This window comes from Ischnura elegans, chromosome 10, assembly GCF_921293095.1.
Source record: "Ischnura elegans chromosome 10, ioIscEleg1.1, whole genome shotgun sequence".
NCBI classification, from domain to species: Eukaryota; Metazoa; Arthropoda; class Insecta; order Odonata; family Coenagrionidae; genus Ischnura; species Ischnura elegans.
The window spans coordinates 46,809,076-46,829,714 of NC_060255.1; the positions used below are offsets into that span (position 1 = coordinate 46,809,076).

Below are 20,639 nucleotides of genomic sequence, written 5' to 3' on the forward strand. Positions count from 1 at the left end.
CTGGGTACGCCCACGATTCAAGCCATTGTCATTAATTTGTTATTTTATAATAAAAGTAATAATTTAATTCAATAATTTACACAGATAACTTAGGAGTGACCTCAGATTGGGTCAAGATTTCATCAGGACCACCCAGCTCTGTGATAACAAATGCTGGTGAATCATTGACCATGGAGTGCGAAGTGCTGGGCAGCCCACCCCCTGATGTTAAGTGGCTTAAGGATGGAAAAATATTCTATCCTTCAGAGGTGAGACTGAATACTATGTCAGGATAGACTTATGAAACCAATGCACAAAAAATTTTGTGTGTGTAATTCGTATCAGAGATTGTATTGAATGAGAGAATTACAAAAATAATTTATGGCCTTTGACAACCTGGTAGTTCAATCAGTACAGGTGTCATATCATCCTGGCAGCGCTACGCAGGTGGTGCGAATCACCTTTTTCTTAAGTTAGCGGTCAAACTTAATTCTGAAGTGGTATCAGAAGTGGGGTCGTGACCCACCTGTTGGTCACACTTGCCATTGTGTAAATGAGCTTCATCCTGGGCAGCATGACCTTAGGAGATTTAACTTCCAGTCTCACCACATTGGTTACCATACACAGTATACGCACACCAAGTTTTATATATCTAACTTCTCATTTTTCTTCATGGTGATAGCCACAAAATGGAGAAAAACAGACTGATCCTGCCTGACAGTGTGTCATACCCAACTTCCTCAGAATGTGAGGCAAATGCACTGATTTAAATATTAACTACCCAAAATGTTTCAAAGTAATTAATGCATTCAAATTCCTATGGGATTCCTTAGATATACTTTGACAAGATAGTGAATTTTTAGCAGGTGTCAGTGGCGTAGTGAGGGGGGGAGGTCCAGGGGGTCCAGACCTCCCCCCCCCCTTCTGAAATATAAAAACACAATTTCTTTCCTTGATAAAAGAAAAGAAAATATTGAAAAATCTTGAAATTACAAAATATTTCTTTGACAAATGAAGTTTTTTTTTCGACTATGAAAACGGTTTAAATTATTTTAAAACCCTCTACTTAGTAAAAGACCTACCTCATGGGAAAATACTGAATAATATCAGTGCAGCCATTTCTTTCCTCAACATTAGATTGAGAAGTGGTAAAATGCCCCATAAAGTCCCATATTTAATTAACTGCAATACATAACTTACGTGTCTCTGTTATTCATCTAAAAATTCTTAAAAATTTGAAGGAACTTATTTTTTCTGAATTACTCACTCTACAGCAGCAAGATATTGGAAATTACGCCATGCAAGGGCTGTTTGAAGGCAATGAGGTTGGTGACGTTGATGGGAACAGCTATCCTGGAGAGGCTGATGTTCTGCGGCACATCACTGGAGGTCTAGTAAAAGTTACATCTCGCCTTCACATACCCTGCGTCACATCCAGGCACCAGGGTGTGTACACATGTCTGGCAACTTTACCATCGTCATCAAAAACTCCTACGAGCCATGATGACCAGATCAATAAATTTCCCCAGACTGCACTTACATCATCTATAGTACAAGTTCAAGGTAAGACTAATACAGCATTAAAAATAATTTACATTCAGTAGCTATAGGAACAAATTTAGGAACACTGTGTTTGAAAATTAGTTTTACAACAGTACATATCGATGGCTAAGTTCTAACAACACCCATCTCAAAATTTGGTTGGTTTGACATAGGTATCTTAAACAAAATGTAATAACATTAAAAAATAAAATTCAATAAAAAAACTCTTTGCTAGCAAGTGTATGCTTCTATTTCAGTTTTATGAATTTTTGGTTTTTTACTTTTAGCGTACGATTAGAAAAAATTAACCATTTTTTTGCTCTCCTGAAAAGTTTATATTTCTGAGATACGTGTTGTTAGAACTGAGCCATCGATACACAAAAGGTAGCATTGCATATACTATGGTATTATGCAGAATTTGAAGATTAATTCATACCCTCAAAACACTGAGAATAATAGTATAATTTTCCTGCATCAAATCTTTTCCATGAGATGTAAAAGATTCCAAAATTGATTCATTTCAGAGGTGAGGAGAACTAAGGGTTGTCCAAGTGCTTCTCAAGAGAGGCTCAGGCGAGAAGGTGCCTGGGTGCAAGAATGGCTACCAGTAATGATGCAGACCATTGGCAAGGGAGTTGTTCTTAGCTGCCGAGCAGAGGGACACCCAAAGCCAACAGTCAGCTGGCTGGATACAACGGGAAAAATTATACCCACAGGAGATTCCAGTAGTGCACGACACAGGGTACAGTCAAAAATTCATTTTTCATTTATCTCTAAGTTCAAACTTTGGGCATGTGAACAATAGATGAATTGCTGGGGTAAAATATTGGTCCCAACATCATAACTTCTTCATGAGGAGCTTGCAGTTACTAATAGCTTAGCTTGGACCACTAGCATCACAAAACTCATGTCTGCTTTGCTTCAACTACCTTCACATTGTTGTGCCAAAAAACCCTAACAACTAGTTGAAATTCTGAAAAACATGGCATTAACCCCTCAAGCATGACTCTAAATGGAAGCATTCAATCCCTGACAATTAGCAATGCATCACTTGTATCCACCCAAATTCACAACTCAAGCATATGATGCATCACATGCATCAAGCCACATTCCATACCCTTCCCTCTAGGTACAAATGACCTCATTTGTCAGTTGCCTCCTCTAAATACCACTTAAGTTATTCAGTACACCATTTAAAGACAAAATAGTAAACAGATCAAGATATAAAAATTTTGAAATTGACTTTACTTAGTAATTTCTTAACCTCTGTTGGGCAAAATTCATTTGAATATTTTGAGATCCAATTGATGAAAAATAAATTTATTACTTGTGACAGGTGCTACCTACCGGAGAATTGTTCATCAGGGAACTGGTGTGGGAGGATATGGGCGGTTATACCTGCCTAGTTCAAAACTCCATTGGAAAGGCTTCAGAAACAACATTCCTATACCCAGTACGAGTAAGTAATCATGATGCTACATAATTTATATAGGGATGAAAGTATCGTGATAAAAAAAATTCAAAACGCTGGCATTAAAAATATCACTTTAACTAATTCATTCTAAGCCACATATAGATTTAATTTTCTATTGACGGAATGCAAAGTGGCCTAATTTAATGAACCCTCTTTGAAAAATATTTTTTTTCTATGTGACTGGAATGGATTGAGAAGAGTGAAGACCAGAGTTAGCAAGAGAAAAGAACTACACTCGACCAAGAGGAATAAATGAGAATTGGCAACAGTCTTCAGCTGTGCAACATTTTCATCATACTAGTCAACAGGCACAAATGAAATGAAGTAGTGAAAGAAGGATTTTAATGTCTATAATTTATAAACTAACAAACATCCTAAAATGAAGTCACTGATCAGAAAGGAGGGTATTGTTTCATATTTATTAATCTAATAAAGTTCCATACCAAAACCTCAAATGATAAACTGGAACAAATATGTAAACATAGTGAAAATAAATGATTGGTGGTTGCTCCAGTGAACTAATTTCTACATTGATTGGTCCCCCTAAACATAAAAATGGTTCTCAAAAAGTAATATTCTCTATCTTGTTTGAGTGAATCAAATTTTTACACCAACTAAATCATGAGGAACATGAGCTACAAGGAGGACAACAACATCTGAAGGGTGAGAGAAATTAAATTTGTAGAAAGTCATGGAATACATGGAAAAACAAAAAAAAAAAACAGGAAATTTATACTTGTACAAAATTTAACGAGGAAAAATAACTGCAAGTAAAAAATAAGTAAAAATCCTCGATCCATCATTTGATAGGGTCTTGGTTGTAAAATGGAATGTGGATCTTAACAGGTTCACTTTTATTTGTTCTATCTATTATTAAATGATCTAAATTACAAATGGGCAACTCAAATGCCACGAATATTGAAGTGCATCTACAGAACGAGGATGTTACTAAAATGTTGCCATGGAATGTATGACAGAAATTTTTGTGGTAATTGGTATTAATTCTTTTGCCAAAATCTATACTTGGTTATTGATGATATTTTTCATATTTTCGCAAAACAATTTACACAAATAATTTAACAGTATGCTTGTAAATATGTAGATGGAGGTGCTGAATGAAATTATTCAATAGCTTAGAAATGTTAATCAGTCTCCACCATTAACTACTCTCAAATCACTAGTATTAAATCCTTCCACTATCACTGAAATCAAGCATTTTGTCTTTTGCTGGTGGACTACATTTTAAGTTTTCCATATCAAGGGAGAGGTCTCCTGGGTAGTTTGAACAATGCCTTCCTAAAGGCAACAAATACATTTTCTTCAAATACATATAAGTGCAGAGCCTATTCCAAAAGAGGAAGATCATGCTTGCTTGCATATCTGGGGACATAAACTGCCTCGGCTCTTCTAGGATTCCAGTGGCGTAACTAGGAGTATGCTTTGGGGGGATGAGATGGCCTGGGGCGGGAAAGTTAAAAAAAAGATGACATGCCTGAATATACATTTTACATTATTTTGGCACTAAAAATTTCAATTTAAGCAGATGCAGTTATTATTTTTCAAAACTAGGCATTATTTTTAAATAACTTTTTTATTTCTCTGATACTTTGGGGAATTCTCTGATGCTATGGGGGGGGGGGATCTACCCCCTCATCCCCCCCCCATAGTTACCCCACTGTAGGATTCTACCTACCTTTGAATAGATACAAATTATAATCCCCAAACTATGCAATAAATATGGTGAACAGCTTGTGAAAATGGCTGGCTAAGAATGGCCAGGAGTAAAGAATGGATAATCTACCGTGAGATTTGAGAAAAATAGCAAATGATGAAATCAGCATTCACAGTACCACTCACCCTCATCTCATGCCACTCAACTACATATTCTTTCATAGAAATCCATTACATAAAAGAGCACATGTCACTTTCTACAGCTTTATCTTCTAAGTTAAGGAAGTTGTTACCTCTAAGGTCACATTTAACATGTAAAACATGGAATTTTTTTGTCTCCGGCAAATTGAAAAAAGGCAAAATTAAAAAAAAATAATTTACCTACTTCAGCAGCTATTATGAACAAAGTACATATGAATCAAAATGACAAGCATTACCTCTTTTGCAATTTTCTTTTGTCAATTTAAATTTTTAACCCTTTTGCTGCTTCAATAGATTTTTCATCGGTTCCATTATTTTGCCTATTATCCAGAAAAAAATGAATTGAATCATTCATTTGACGTCGCTGAATGTCGCCGCACGAATGGACGTAGTTCCGCTACAATTTCGAGCAGATGACACCACCTACGACCGAAGGGAGGGTTTTTCAAAAACGTAGATATTTACCCGCATGTCGTGTTGAAAGGAAAAGTTTTTTGAAAGTCGTGGAATATCCCTGCATGTCGCAGGCAATAACCATAATGTTTTTTGCGGGTATTCCCGCTTGTAGCAGCGAAAGGGTTAATGCAGTGCCAATAACCTTAAAAATAATAAATACATAAGTGTGTAAGCATATTCAATTATAAACAACTGTTGGATTAGTTAAGGTATAAACAACATTATTTGTGCTCTTGAAATTAATAAATGATAAATACCTATGTCAATATAACCAGGACAGCCCAAAGGAATGGTAGACTGCCCTGGGCCACAGTGTTAAAGGGCTCATAATTTGTATGTTTAAGTTCAAATGCTATTTCTCTTCGGGGAGGGGGACTTCACACCCAAACTCTACCCAAGGCCACTAGAAGTCTGGGGGCAGCCCTGAATATAACTTGAGGACTTAAAGATGTAGGTACATACGTGTGCATATAAACAATCTATACCCAGGAAAATCATTCATTATTACAAATGTAAAACTTAATTTCAATAAAAAAAGTTGCAGTTACTTTGGCCTATGAGACTATATCACACTTAAAGACAAAGATAGAAAAACATGATCTTAAAGCCATAGTATCAGAAGGATGGAGTAAAAAGTTTAATAATGAATGGTCACACAAACTCATTTTAAAAAATAATCACAAGGGATAATTTCTGGGGCTGTACTTCGAGGCGAAAATAATCATGTTTTTTCACTAATTTCTCAATTCAAAACAACATTCGGAAAGGAAGAATGCATGTTATCGTTGAATTACTTTAGCTGAAAAAATTCTAGACCATGAGTGGCATTGTCAGATGCGAGTATGTATGATGGTTTAAAAAATTTAAGAGACACCAGTGTCACATCTCCTCCACTCACAAGATAACTTAAAACACCATTTATTTTATTAAGTGGTTGGGCTGAGTGAGCTCGACCCATTCCAGGACATCAAACGCTTTCTCAAAATCACAGAAAGAGAAAACATATAGAGGCATAGTACCTAACTCCTTTCTACTACTTGGGTTGTTTTCCAATTTACTTAGTGCAAACTTCTTCTCTCCACTTCACCCTATATTTCCTGTCTTCCCCTCAATCTTAGGCTAGTGCTGTGATGGGGTATTGCCTAATGAGGAACAAAAATCACTTTGCTTAACCCTCTTACTGCCAGCCCATTTCAGGTGGGATGTATGAAGACTGCCAAGGCTATTTTCCGGAATTAGCAACATTTCAGATTTAAAAATTTTTCAGCTACTTAATTTTATTTAATACATCTAGATTTTTTCCCAATTCTTAAGATGAATTTATATCTTATAACCATAGATAGATTATGGGGGTTTACATACATTACAGCCGTTGACAAGGCCACGGTCACAAAAAAAGTGAAATAATTTGGGCAGATCAGCCCCTGGCAGTTTTCGCTCAACCAGCGAGGGCCGATATATCGGCCCAGTGGCAGTAAAAGGGTTAAGAAATGAGACAGGCATGAGCAGCAGTATGTATAATGTGAATTAAAGTCTTCATAAAATATGGTAAAAGTGAATGTGGGATGAGCATATTACCACTTGAAACTTTAGCATTTGACATTGACAGCACAGTTTTTCACTTCTAAGAAGAGCACAGCAAAACATTGAAATGAATTTTTCATATTACTTTCCTTGAGTAGTTTCATTCTCAGATGCACTGTTGTTCCTTTGCCTGTGTTCCCTTTCTTCCCTTGCTCCCATCAAAAACTGAAACAGCACTTATAGTCGTAACTTCTGGAAGGATACAGATGAAAAGACACGAAGGGCATGGAAAGAACAACTATTTTATCATGGCATTTCCAAGATTGTCAAGGTTTTTGCGTTGAATTTTCATATAAATATTAATCCATATTTCATTATCAACATGGAGTCATGAGCAGTACCGGATGCAGAATAGGGGTGGGGGGCTAGGTGGAGGACCTGGGGGGTAATCTCCCAGCAGTAGTGGGAGTTGAAAGAAAACTACCATTTTATCTAGAGTAAATTGGATACCAAAGGGTGGGGGAGCATAAGCCCCTCTCCGGATTCACCACTGGTCATGATTGTTGTTGAACTGCTTGTTGTAATAAAACCTGGGTGGGAAAAATGTATCAATTTTGCATACTTGAGTATGACCACTGTTTTTAAGAGTGAAATATGTACAGTGAGTGAAACAGAAGAAGAGAGTGGGAATGTGGGAGGGGAGGAGGGTATGACTGATTGCCAAATAATTCATGCTCTAGTGAAGCAATACTTGCACCGTTTCAAGACATCTAGTAATACTATTAGGCATTGCTCAGGAAGGATAGTACCCAAAGAAGTGGTAAACTTGGAATTCATGGTCACATGGCAGGCTTTTGGGATAAAGGAACAAAGAAGGTATGATGTTGGAATACATATGTAGAGGCAAGCAATGGAAAAAAACTATTTCCGTATACGGGATCCATGCACGGGATCAGATTATTCCTCGCTCCACAACATTTATTGTTGTGTGTCGGTACATGCCAAAAACGTGAACACATACCTCAGGAAAAAGTCTTGCACCAAGAGGATTAATAATTAATCCTTTGAGTTATGATTTCCCTTTGAGTGCGTCAAGAGGTGTGCCTACCCGGCAGGATGTCCAACTACAGAAGTTGTATGATGTGACATAACAAACGGTAATGAGAATACAATACAAAGGACGCAACCAGAAGTAGCACTACAAGCTTTGGGAGTATGAGATGAATCTACCTACGTATCTAACTATGGTTGCAATCTGTGCAGCTGTCAGGAAATGCACAGCAGACAAACAGACATTCTCTTTCATGCACATAGATAGAAGATAAATAGATAATCATTGTAATGGATTTTTCATATCATATTATTCCTTGAGCAGTTTCATGGTTTGAACACTGCTGTTTTAGTTAACAATGGAATTACATAGAAGGAATTAAGCATGTTATTTAAAGAAAGGGTGCAAATGGAAGCAGTAAAAGTAAAATTTCTAGATTTTTCCAATTTTTTCCCCATTCTAAAAATATCAAGTGGTTAAAAAGAAAACACAAAATGAAAAACATCACATAACAAGTTAATTTATTTCCTAAAACATATGTAAACCTTTTCTATAACTATAAGCATTAATAAATTTAGTTCCTGTACTTGAAGATTTCTATTTCGGCCACACACCTGATCACTGAAACAATCATATATGTATTCTCATCACTATCCTCAATGATCAGCCCCTTATGTAGGTGACGATTCTGTCCCTTTAGCATTTGGTATTCCAGGAATTCCCTCCTGAAATGTCAACTGCCTTTGATGCTTTGCAGCCTCTTCATGCAATTCTACAGCTATCTTCTTAAATTGCTCTGCTTTGGCTTCATCTTTATCTACACCATCTCCATTCTTGTACATCAAACTTAAATTGACACATGCATGGGGATTCCCTAGTTTGCAGGCCTCAGAGGCATAGTAATGAGCTTTCTTCATATCTTTCGGTAGATCTTCTGCCTGGCTGGGGCTCTGAACACCAACCAGGTACATGCCACTTATGTAGTGGCAGCCAAAAGCACTTCCACCTGTTTAAAAAAAAAAAAAAATTTCAAATTACAAGGAATATTTAGGTTGATTTTCCGAGAATTAATAAAACTTGGTAACTTCCAGCTAGTACATACATAAAAAACTGTTGATGTAAATATAAGAACACAATTGGAGCTAAGGTTTTGTGGAAAAGTACTGAAGCCTAAGTGTAAATAAAGTGACCTAATAGACTTGCCTTTACCTAGGATTTGATGATAAAATAAAATTAAAACACTTTGTCCTTTCCACACAATTTTAATATTTAGCGACTGGTTACGACGTCTTCTACGTCATTTTTAAGCTAGACTGCCATCTCCAAACAAGCCAAAGTTCATTTTATACTGCAAGGTGGGGGATGGGGAAGTAGGTATGTAATGTGGAAAGGAGGTCAGTTGAAGGTTGGTGGTTTGAATGGTGAAGGTCACATACTATTGGGATCCGGGTGTGGAATTGGGGGGTACTGATGGAGGGGGGGGGGGAGTTTAACCCTGAGGAGGGGTGACAAGTGGGTAGGCACAATGTCATTAAGCAAATTATTACCACATAGTTTTGAATGTGACACAATTTCGAAGTTTTCTAAAAAAGTCCAGTTTTCTTCCCTTGTCATTCCAAATGCTTACCCGTGAACATTTTAATTAGTTTCTAAACCATGACAACAAATCTATTTTTGCTAAACATCATGTGACTTGTTACACGAGGCTAATTTTGATCCTTATATTTTACACACCTGTGACACCTCGATAAATCAATCTAATCAAAGGTTTCTAGGATTTTTTTACTTTTCTTGGATAGTTTACTTATATCACTACTTTTTTACACATGGCGACCCTGGTTTCGGTGAGTAGGTATAAATTATGTTGCATTTATTTTATTATTCTTCCGGACTTTGAAGCTTCTTCCTGTCTGTCCCACGTAGACACCAATGCAATCGCTGCAGTTCAATGAATACACTCCACCTCTGTCTAATTGGTCTATCAGATCCTTACATTTTACAAACAATCTTCTCAGAGTGGCATTAGGTTTAAAAGCCAAGTGGAATTTGACTCCAAGTAAATGATGAGCCATTTTCATAGAAAGTGCATTGAGGTACGTCACTGTGCACCACTGCTTCTTTTTATTCATGTCCACCGAAAACATTTGGTCGATAGCCAATCTTCTCTGTTTTTTAAACATCAATTAAATTTTGGGATTAACCGTTGGCTGAAGCAATGTGTTTAATAGTGAGGATTTCTTTCCTAAAGTCTCCTTTTGATAGTGGTATTCTTAACAGGTGATGAATCATGGAATGAAAAGCCATAAGTTTGTGTGAGTAATGTTGTCATAAACTTGCTAGGATGACACGATCGGTCGGTACAACAAGGTTTCCGAAAAATGGAGAAGGAATGCTGGTATTTATAGTTTGATTATAAGATCCAGATAATTTAAACAATGGCTGGTGTCTCTTTCAAAGGTAAATGAAATTGTAGGATGGATATCGTTCAGAAAACTCAATATAGTGAATTGGTAAAAGTAAAAGTGAACTATCCAAGAAACCATATCATGGAATATCACACAGTTAATTATGAGATGGTGATTTTTTTTCCATTCTAATCTAGTCTCTTAAGTAGCTTACGAGGCTGTATATAATAAAAAATTACTGAGAGCTGAACAAACAGACTATTTCCTTAATAACACAGTTTTAAGAGTTGCATAACAGGATCACACATGGATCCATATAAGACCATAAAGCCATGTTCCATTAAAATCTCAAATGCACTGTAGTCTCAGCCTTTGACACGGGGCATAATTGCACAATCTGACGTGTGTATGAATGCAGTCATAATTGCATCGTGTAAAGTAGTGAATTGCGAAATTGCATGCAAGAATGCATGGACGTGAGAGGGCAAAATAGCCCCTGTTCCAATTTCATTCGTGCACTCGTACAATTGCACATCATAATAAGAAATTAATGCAGTTCTAACCTGCACAATTACAAGACCCGTGTAAAAGAGCCTTAAGGCTGTCTCTACATTCACCAGCATTCATGGTGCCCATAGCCAGTTTGATTTCAGAAATGATACAAGGGAGATGATAAATCAATACCTGTACAAATTTTTTCTGGCACCACCAAAGTCAGTATTTTTGTTAAGTTAGCATTTAAAAACATTGAAACCAACACCCAATGGCAGCATTAGTATTCGACTTGCTGACTTCATCGCTGGCTTTACTTCCCAGTGCCATGCTGAACATCACAAAATAGCTTCCATTTCTGTAAATTGGATCTTGCACTTGTGCTGCCACCCACAACACCAGTACATACGTAAAGCAGTTTACTCATGTGTTCAGCTATGCCACCAAACCTTGAAATTTTAACATGCTTCAATAGCTAAAATAATTACCTGAACATGCTTTCTGCAGAAGTTTCAAGCCCAGTGGAAAGTCTCTTTCTTTGGCAGATTTTGCAGCAGAACTAATGCACATTAATCCAGCATACAAACAGGAATCTGTATCACCATACCTACCAACAAATTAAATTTATTAACACAGAATAAACATTAAGCTATGGGCACCAAATCTTCAAGCAATCATTGAGCTCATGACTCAACAATTCATGAACAATCGTGAAGGATGGAATGCCTTCCAACTATTGATAAAGACAGGTTGACTGAATATGCATATGGTTACATCTTCACCTTTGAAGAGGTTAAAATATACTTGAGAAGTAGTCTCTATAGTACCTTCTAAGTACAAAAAATTCCACTCAGGTCAATTCATTCACCTAGACTAGGGTTCAAACCTGAATTCCCAAAGTTCCCCCCGGTACTGCAACCAGTTGAGTAGATTTTTATATGTCTTTAAATGAAAACATGATTTATGCTGCTAGATATATCATGCCACAAAGATGCAAGTCAATGACCCAGCCGACTCAGGGTATAAGTGTTATTTGTAATCTTATAATTGTAATATCTACGCAGAGACACCAAGTGTTATGAAGGTGACCTATCTTCCTCTTTGTATGTTTTTTGTTTTGCTTGTTTTTCCGGTTTGTCGTTGTTCATCCGTGATCGCGAATAGACGTGTGAAATTAATATCCGTCTTATTTATTTCCAATCCTGATCCGTTCCTACAGGTATACCAAATATCCTATACCAAATATCGCCTCAATGTAGTAGAGGAAAGGGCTAATGTCACTGTTAAAAGTGAATCTCAATCCTTGTGGCATAAAAGACTGGGTCACTTAAATAGGATTAGTATGGATTTGTTGCAAAATGGAATGGCTACTGGTATCTCCTTTGTTGACGATGTAAAAGCTCAATGTATTCCATGTGTTCAAGGTAAAATGTGCAAAAAGCCCTTCAGGCTATCAAAGCATAAGAGGGCCAGGGAAAAACTGGAATTAATGCACTCAGATCTATTTGGGCCAATGGATGTACCATCATGGAATGGAGCAAAATACATGCTCACATTTGTAGATGATTACACCCGAAAAATTTTTGCTTTTTTCTTGCATTCTAAAGGTTTGGTCAGAAAAACCTTTGAGGAGTTCAAATTGCAAGTGGAGAATGAGACTGGCCTGAGAATTAAGTGTGTCCGTTCTGACAATGGGGGGGAGTATGTAAATGGTGATTTTCAAAACTTCGTTCGAATGAGCGGTATCAAGCATCAGCTGACTATTCCCTACAATTCGCAACAAAATGGGTTGGCTGAAAGGGTCAATAGGACAGTGATGGAAAAGGTGAGGTGCATGATTTTTGAGTCGAAGTGTGACAAGAGAACGTGGGCAGAAGCTGCTAACACGGCTGTTTATTTAAAGAACAGATCCCCCCACAAGGTCATCACTGATATGACACCGGAAGAGTAATGGAGTGGGGTGAAAGTTGACTTGTCTCACTTGAGAGTACATATTTGGGTGTATTGCGTTTGCGCATGTACCACGTGAAAAGCGTCAAAAACTTGATCCAAAGGCAAAAAGGTATATTTTTGTGGGATATTGTGATGAGAGCAAGGGTTATAGATTATTTGACACTGAAAATCCTGAAAAAATATGTAGAGCCAGAGATGTGGTATTTATTGAGGACTCGTATCATGATACTGATTTTTGTAAAGACACTGGCAGCTCATTCAACAAGAGATGCAAAGTTGAATTGGGAGGTGGAAATGATTGTGTTCTTTTGGAAGAGATATTTTCACCCAGTACAGGAGAGTTGGTTCCGGAAGATGTGAATGGACTCCCTGAGGAGACCCAGCCATCAGATGTTGCCATCCCAAAGGTCCAGTTTCAGGCAAACCCAGAGGTCCAGGAAATGGGTGAGGGTGAATCCAGGTATCCACAGAGGGAGCGGCAGAGGAAAGACTTCCCAGATTATGTCCTGTACTACACCTCTGAGGAATCACATGAGCCTGTAACTGTGAGTCAAGCTCTGTCAGGTAAGGACAGTGCCAAGTGGAAATGTGCAATGGAGGAAGAAATAAAATCATTTCTTGAAAATAATGCTTGGACCCTAGTGGACAAGCCTCTAGACAAAAATATTGTGAAATCCGGATGGGTTTTTAAGGTAAAAAGAGACTCTGATGGCAATGTCTCGAGGTGGAAGGCCAGGTTGGTTGCAAAAGGTTACTCGCAAAGGCAAGGCGTTGACTTCACGGAAACCTTCTCGCCAGTGGTCAGGCATGCCACCATCAGACTGCTGTTTGCCATGGCAGCTGAGTTGAAACTTGAAGTGCATCACTTAGATGTAGTAACTGCATTTCTGAATGGGGACCTTAAGGAAGAAGTATACATGCACCAACCAGAGGGTTTTGTTGCTAGAGGTAGTGAGAACAAAGTTTGCCTTCTGAAAAGGGCAGGGTACGGGCTGAAACAATCCTCAAGGAACTGGAACGATAAAGTTCACGTTTCACTAATTGAAATGGGATACAGTAAATCTGGTTACGAGTCTTGCATGTATTTCAAAATTACTGGTGAAAAAATTGTCATTATTGCGGTGTATGTTGATGATTTTTTTGTATTTTTCAACGACTCGACTGAGGTGACACACCTTAAAGAGAAGTTGATGATGAAATTTAAAATGAAGGACTTGGGGGAAGTAAGTCATTTCCTGGGCATGAGGGTTACCAGGGATAGATGCAAAAACACCATAAAAATTGACCAGAGGCAGTACATTGTAGAGTTACTGAAAAGGTTTGGTATGGAAGATGCAAAGGCTGCTTCGACCCCTATTGAACCCAATTTGAAATTAGAGGCTTCCTCAAATGACATGACTAATTTCCCTTATCAGAACCTCATTGGTTCACTCTTGTATATATCTGTGTGCTCAAGGCCCGACATAATGTTTGCTGTGAATTACTTGAGCAGATTCAATGTTTCGCATGGTAAAGAACACTGGGAGTACGCCAAGAGAGTGTTGCGCTACTTAAAAGGGACTATTGATTTTGGACTTGTGTACAGACAAAACAGAAGTGACATAAGTGGGTATGTTGATGCAGACTGGGCAGGTGATGTGAGTGACAGAAAATCTTATACCGGGTATGTGTTTATGTACGCTGGTGCTGCTGTGTCGTGGGAGTGTAGGAAGCAGCGGACTGTTGCTCTCTTGAGCACCGAGGCTGAGTATATGGCCATATCAGATGCTGCAAAAGAAGCAGTGTACTTAACCCTGCAGGACTCGCGCCCCTTTTTGGAACGCGAGTACTCGCGCTGAGCCTGTCAGGCTCAATTTTCTTTTTCAAATCATCACATGTTAAAATCGATTATTTTTACTCTTCTTTTGTTTAAATCTAACTAATAATGCTGAAATGGTCCAATTCATGAAAATCAAGTCCATTTACGTCTGATAAAATATGTAATTATTTCTTCATATCGAGTGTGATATAAGATAAATTACCATTACATGTTATTGATTTATTGACTCGTATAACCACTACACAGTGTTGATATTAGGACAGAATGAATATTATAAGGCAAAATTAGCTATGATCATTATTCTGTAAGTATGCACTATGCAATAAATGTGTATGCTCGAGACAAATACACTTTCCACTATTTTCGCAGGCATACCCGGTAAATATATTTTTCGTTTATCCACAGTCTGCACACATTTTTCAAATTTCAATGAACTTTTGGTTCTCTGTTTTTTTAGTTGCCTTTGGTTAATCTATTCTGTTAGTTTTGATAGGCTCGTCATATAATTAGCCCTAACTCTTTGGGGAGCGATTTTATGGTTCCCCTTCTTTACGCGTGTTCATCTACGAGCCCAGCTGACAATTGCCTAAATAGCGCTCTCCGAGATTTCACTTCTAAGTTTTTGTTTCCGAGGTAAAAAATGTAGGAATTTACCACAGCAATATTTAGCATTACGTAAATATTTGGCATAGGACAACGCCGTGCATTACTTGATACATTGCATGCCGTGCATAACTGATCTAATGTACCTATCTACTCCCGATTTTGTCATGTCATAAAAAAAGGTATCATTTCTGGCTTTCTTTCATCTCCACTACATCAATCATTTTTTTGTTATAGTTCATGGTTCATGGAATGTATGACGCAAAAAACAGGTCTTGCAGAAATCAAATGAACTGGATTCCTTATTTTTTTGTTTCAACGAAAAAAAGTAGGCAATTTCCGCTTGTTTTTCCGAATTGTTCCAATCACGGCAAGTCGGAATTTCAAGAGTTCATTTACTAAACAAAAACTGGCACATAAATTGTCAATCAAAATATTTTTACCAGTACTGCTGATGGGGAGCATAAACTCTTCACGATATCAGAAGGGCTGTTGTTGACCGAAAACGATTTATCAGGTGTTTTACCAGCGTACACTTCAAAGTTCTAAGTATAAAATATTCCAGCATCTACCTACCAAAGCAAAGTTTTTTATCCCGTATTTGTTGGGCATACTTGGGATTTATTGCTGGAATGCGAAAAGACCTCGAAAATTCACAATTTTCTCATAAATGGTTGTGTATTCACCAATAATGTAAGAACTTCTACGATTGACTGTCAAAATTTTCAAATATATCATGAATTGCAGCTATCCTATGCATTTTTTTATCTTCTTTACTCTTATTCTTTGCATTTTCTATAATTTACGCAAGCAAAAAATCACTGCCAGCATGCTGAAATAGAATACTCACGGTTTTGTGGCGGAACTGGCGCAGTTGAAAGTTTAGCGAGAAGAGCACCTCCAATATCTGTGCACTCTCTAGTCCGAATGACCGTGTCCTCCGAATTTCATGAGTGGCGAAGTGAATACACTTTTCGAAAAGAGGTGTAATTATAACGAACCGTAACTAATAACATTGTGTGAAATCTGTACAAGTAGCTTACTTTGTGTCAACTATAGCGCGCTTGTAATTACAGTAGGATGAGCAGCAATGGCTTCTCAGACATACTCACATGTAAATAGTTTTGACTTTCAAAATATCAAGCCGATTTGGCAGAAAAAGAACCTTTACTAGGAGTATAGTGTTAGAGGTTATCGATAACAGCCTACATAGTGTATATACAGGCAATCAGAGAAAAAGAATAGGCTAAGGGTGAGAATCAAAAATGTAACGCGAGCACTCGCGTTGAGCCTGAGGGGCTCACACTGTGTGCATACGAAGCAAAAGTATCATATTCCAACCTTATGATCGGTTGATCGGGATATTCTGCGCATGTAAAACGTAGCCAAAAGAGTAAGGAAAAGGTAGAGAAAATCTAAGCGCATTATTGAGAATTGGTCAAGAACTATTTAGAAAATATCAACAATGTGAGCCTGTCAGGCTCAGCGCGAGTTCCGGAGGGTTAAAGGGATTGGTTGGAGAACTGCTAGGGAACTGTGGGGTCATAAATGTATATAATGACAACCAAAGTGCCCAAAAGATTGCCTCAAATCCTGTGTTCCACAATAGAACAAAGCATATAGATGTGAGGCATCATTTTGTGAGGGAGGTGGTATCAAGTGAAGTGATAAATTTACTGTATCTTCCCACGAATGAGATGATAGCTGATGTTATGACAAAGGGACTTCACAGTCCAAAACACATTTTTTGTGTTGAAGGTCTTGGTTTGAATTAATCAGTATTGTTGTGCTTGGACAAATTGAACATACTCTTGGTTGTAGTACAATTAAGCTGGTACAATTATTAGATTATAGGGGTGTGTTATTTGTAATCTTATAATCGTAATATCTACGCAGAGACACCAAGTGTTATGAAGGTGAACTATCTTCCTCTTTGTATGTTTTTTGTTTTGCTTGTTTTTCCGGTTTGTCGTTGTTCATCCGTGATCGCGAATAGACGTGTGAAATTAATATCCGTCTTATTTATTTCCAATCCTGATCCGTTCCTACAATAAGAAGGAAATTCAGAACGTTCTGTTTTTGGGCAGCCACTTAATTAGTGAAGAATGTAACTGCTCAGGTGAGTGTCCCAATTAGCAATCAGTTAGCAGGGAGCAATACTTTGCCACATTTAAGAGGTTGATCTATTTATATAAAGAATTTCATGAATTTTGTAAACTGCTGGTAAAATCATTAATATTGAAAAAGTTTTAAAATTATTTTAATTTTTGAAATTCCAACAGTAAGGCCAAAATTGTCAATATTTCTCTCAGCCTTCAACTTAATGAATGTGTTCATATCATAAGCAGAGTCAAGAGAGGCAACGAAAAAAAGACATGTGCCCAGAAAACTGCAATTGAGGAGGTTCTTCAAAATCACTTTTTAGCATTGCAAAAAAATGTGTAGGGCATCCACCACAGATACATGACACATTTAAATGACTTTAAGGCCCAATCAACCATAGACAACTCTGCCCCAAATGGCTGTTCCTATTATCTGGAGACCCAAGTAACCATAATCTACTTCATCTTTTTATTAATTTAGGAAACTTTATAAAGTATTATCCTCAGGAGTTAAACAAATTGCAGAAGAAACATAAGTTATTTTCAATATACACTACTTTATTAAAACCGGTTAGAATTATATCCATTATCTACATAATAATAATTGAAAATCCTGAGGATACACCTTGGCTATCACATTACTTAAAGGTGGAGACTCCTCGATAGTTTCATCTCAATACACTGAAATAATGAATTCATGAGTTTTCAATCAAGTTCTCCCTTCATATTCACATTCTGAAACATATATGTACTGTTGAGCCAATTTTCTTCCAACAGTTGGCCAGAAATACTGCATTTGTTCCACCTGCAACATTTAGGGCAGGTGGAACTAGTATTTCTGGCTTCCATCTAACTTAAAATTATGCATCAATTCCTTTGATCAGTTAGTACTGAAGACCGAATCGTCTTGGCTTTCTCATGAACGTATTAATCTATTTTATTTTTGAATTATGTAACCCGCACCAAGGCTATGATTAGCAACAGAATTATAACATCGATTCTAACCGTAACCAAGAGACGTTATACTTTAGACTAACGTATGAAAATAAGTTCCAAATTATTCCACTTTAAAAAAATATGGAGTGGATAATTTTCATTCCCAGGACATATCCCAAAAAGAACAGTGCCTTTTTCCAACGCTTTAATGCATTTAAGGAACTACGATTAGTGATAACGATGATTCTCACAACCTAAAAATCTGTCTCCACAGACGTGCAACTAAAAGTAATAACGACTTCATGACCAATCCACGGCTATCAAAACACTTACTCGCATCCTCGATTGTAGTAGTTGAATGCTGTTTTCTGATCTTTTGGTACTTTTCCTTTACCAAGGTAGGAATACGTTGCGTATTTGTAACAACTCTTCGCATACTTCTGTTCATCGCAATTAGTTTTGTACACTTTGGACGCCTTTTCGAAGTCTTTCTTGATGGCTTCAAGGTAATCTCCCAGAAGGTGGCAAACTAGAAGGAAATGATATCAACAATACAACAGCAACTAGAAAGTGTCGGCACGCTCTAGCGAGGATATTAAATATTTATTTACATTTTATTTAAATGTTTACCGTCGTATTTCTTTTCATGGTAACATCCAAAGCGGTACTCAATTCCCAAGTTGTCGAGAAACTCCTTCACTTCGGCTTCTCCTTTTAAATTGATTGCCATTGAGGATAATTGTGGTTGAAAAGTCAATGAATAATTTAGTGAACGAGGTAACAACTAATTTCAAGTAGAAGTCGGAAAAATCTGGAAAAACTATTTTCAGCTTGTCATCAATTTTTACTCTTGAATTTCCGCTTTCCGAGTTTTCGACTTCTTAACAAATCACACAGTAAATTAAGACGTGAAACTAACTCCAAATGCATGTGGAGTCAAAATGCCGTCATCTTTGTTGTCTAGCAATACTTTCTCGAGTAGCTAAATCCACAAGTTAGATAATCGACTTTTTTATGAAAAATTAAACATTCAAATATTCATTTCAGACGTAATTTAGGGCTAACAACGCAACAACCGACAACAAGCCAAGAACCTCTTATCACAGAATATAGTTATAAATATTACCATCATCGCGCTACTAACGTCTCCTAACTTCAATATTTTTGTATCAATTAATTATATAATAGACAACACGCAATGCGCATCACTTTCTATTCAAAAGCGCGATTTTGAATTTTCTTAAAATACCTGAATGGGTCGATGGATGTTAGGTGCCTTTAATGTAATTCTCCTTCGAGCTCAAAGTAAATAAAAGAATTTGATACCAAGAGTAGTCGTTCACATAATTTTCTTTGGGGAAAAATCCACTTACTATGCATTGAAGACTGCATGTCTTGCATTCACATATATTTCCCAAATTTTAATCCAAGCCATACGGATAAATTCCCATGTCCTGAATTTAAAGATACATTGTAAACGAAATATTGATTGTTAAAAATACGTCATTTTACGAATATTGCCTGCTTGAGATTACTTGGATAATATCTGCATGACAAATGGTAGTTAGAAAAAATTACATCTGACGAGAAATCTTGTTTACATGGTGCATAACCGTAAAAGTTAATATAAGAACTCAAGAATGAAGATAAAAATACACCATATAACCACCCAACTTCAGCAAATGCATGATCATAAAATAGAACTTGTTCTAATGTGGCTCATGCATTCGTAAATGTTCCATTCCTGTCCACAAAAGTCACTCATGACCTCACACATCAACTCGTTTGCGTTAATTTACAGTGTAAACAGGGCTTGATTAGAAAATAAATGATTGCTCATCATAATAGCCTTCATTCCATAAAAAAGAGATGGCTCAATTTTTCACAAATGTATTATGAAACGTAAGATGCATTTTGAACAGGTCATTTTAAAGTACACTGACAGAATGTCAAACTTTGTTCCATTTACTTTAGTTGGATGGAGCAATTGGGATGGTAAATTCATGCAAATTTTCTCTTCAAGTTACAGTTTTTCACCGAGAGAGGTGGTATCTCCTTCTCTTTGTTTTTGCTTGCAAGGCTTTCAAGTAAATTTGATCAGGAGATCTACCACGTGGAAAGACCCAAAATCTGAATCACTAGAAAAATTGGAAATTATGCAAGAAGCGGGCATACTTAAGCGGGTACCTTAATGAATGAACAAACATTCATGGGCCACTCTTTGCCATCCCATTCCCCATGTGCACCACCTGATGCATCTCTGCCCTTCCTCAATATTCCCCTTATCAAATCCACTCATCCAAACAGTATAAAATAACTCTAGAATTTGACATTTTCCCAAGGTAGATACTTCAGGATGACCTAATGGTTGAAACACATTGTACATTACTCAATAAATTTGTGGAAAAGTGCCATTTCTTCGTCATAAAAT

General features: G+C 37.1%; 2 protein-coding genes across 2 annotated transcripts in view; one reads left to right on the plus strand and one right to left on the minus strand.

Moving 5' to 3' along the window:
• LOC124166948 (neural/ectodermal development factor IMP-L2) overlaps positions 1–3,513 on the plus strand; it is a 58,009-nt gene extending 54,496 nt beyond the window's left edge. Inside the window, exons 4-8 of the mRNA XM_046544667.1 lie at positions 85–248; positions 1,254–1,542; positions 2,046–2,263; positions 2,858–2,980; positions 3,194–3,513. Of these exons, the coding sequence (XP_046400623.1) occupies positions 85–248; positions 1,254–1,542; positions 2,046–2,263; positions 2,858–2,980; positions 3,194–3,211 (812 nt within the window). The 3' untranslated portion in view covers positions 3,212–3,513. The remainder of the gene's footprint in view (positions 1–84; positions 249–1,253; positions 1,543–2,045; positions 2,264–2,857; positions 2,981–3,193) is intronic.
• A 4,880-nt stretch (positions 3,514–8,393) lies between these two features.
• On the minus strand, positions 8,394–19,249 carry LOC124166875 (cytochrome c oxidase assembly factor 7 homolog). The gene is made up of 4 exons (XM_046544586.1): positions 18,839–19,249; positions 18,542–18,737; positions 11,284–11,402; positions 8,394–8,904 (listed from the first exon to the last, which is right to left on the minus strand). The coding sequence occupies exons 1-4, from the start codon at positions 18,936–18,938 to the stop codon at positions 8,570–8,572; spliced, it is 750 nt and encodes a 249-aa protein (XP_046400542.1). The 5' UTR covers positions 18,939–19,249; the 3' UTR covers positions 8,394–8,569.
• Positions 19,250–20,639: the final 1,390 nt, after the last annotated feature.

Excerpts from the sequence above, each read along its gene's own strand:
- LOC124166875 (XM_046544586.1), bottom strand. The coding sequence starts at position 18,938 with ATGGCAATCAATTTAAAAGGAGAAGCCGAAGTGAAGGAGTTTCTCGAC. Across the intron at positions 18,738-18,838 it reads CCATGAAAAGAAATACGACG|TTTGCCACCTTCTGGGAGAT; the intron begins GTAAACATTTAA and ends ATTTCCTTCTAG. Across the intron at positions 11,403-18,541 it reads TACTACAATCGAGGATGCGA|GTATGGTGATACAGATTCCT; the intron begins GTAAGTGTTTTG and ends ATTTGTTGGTAG.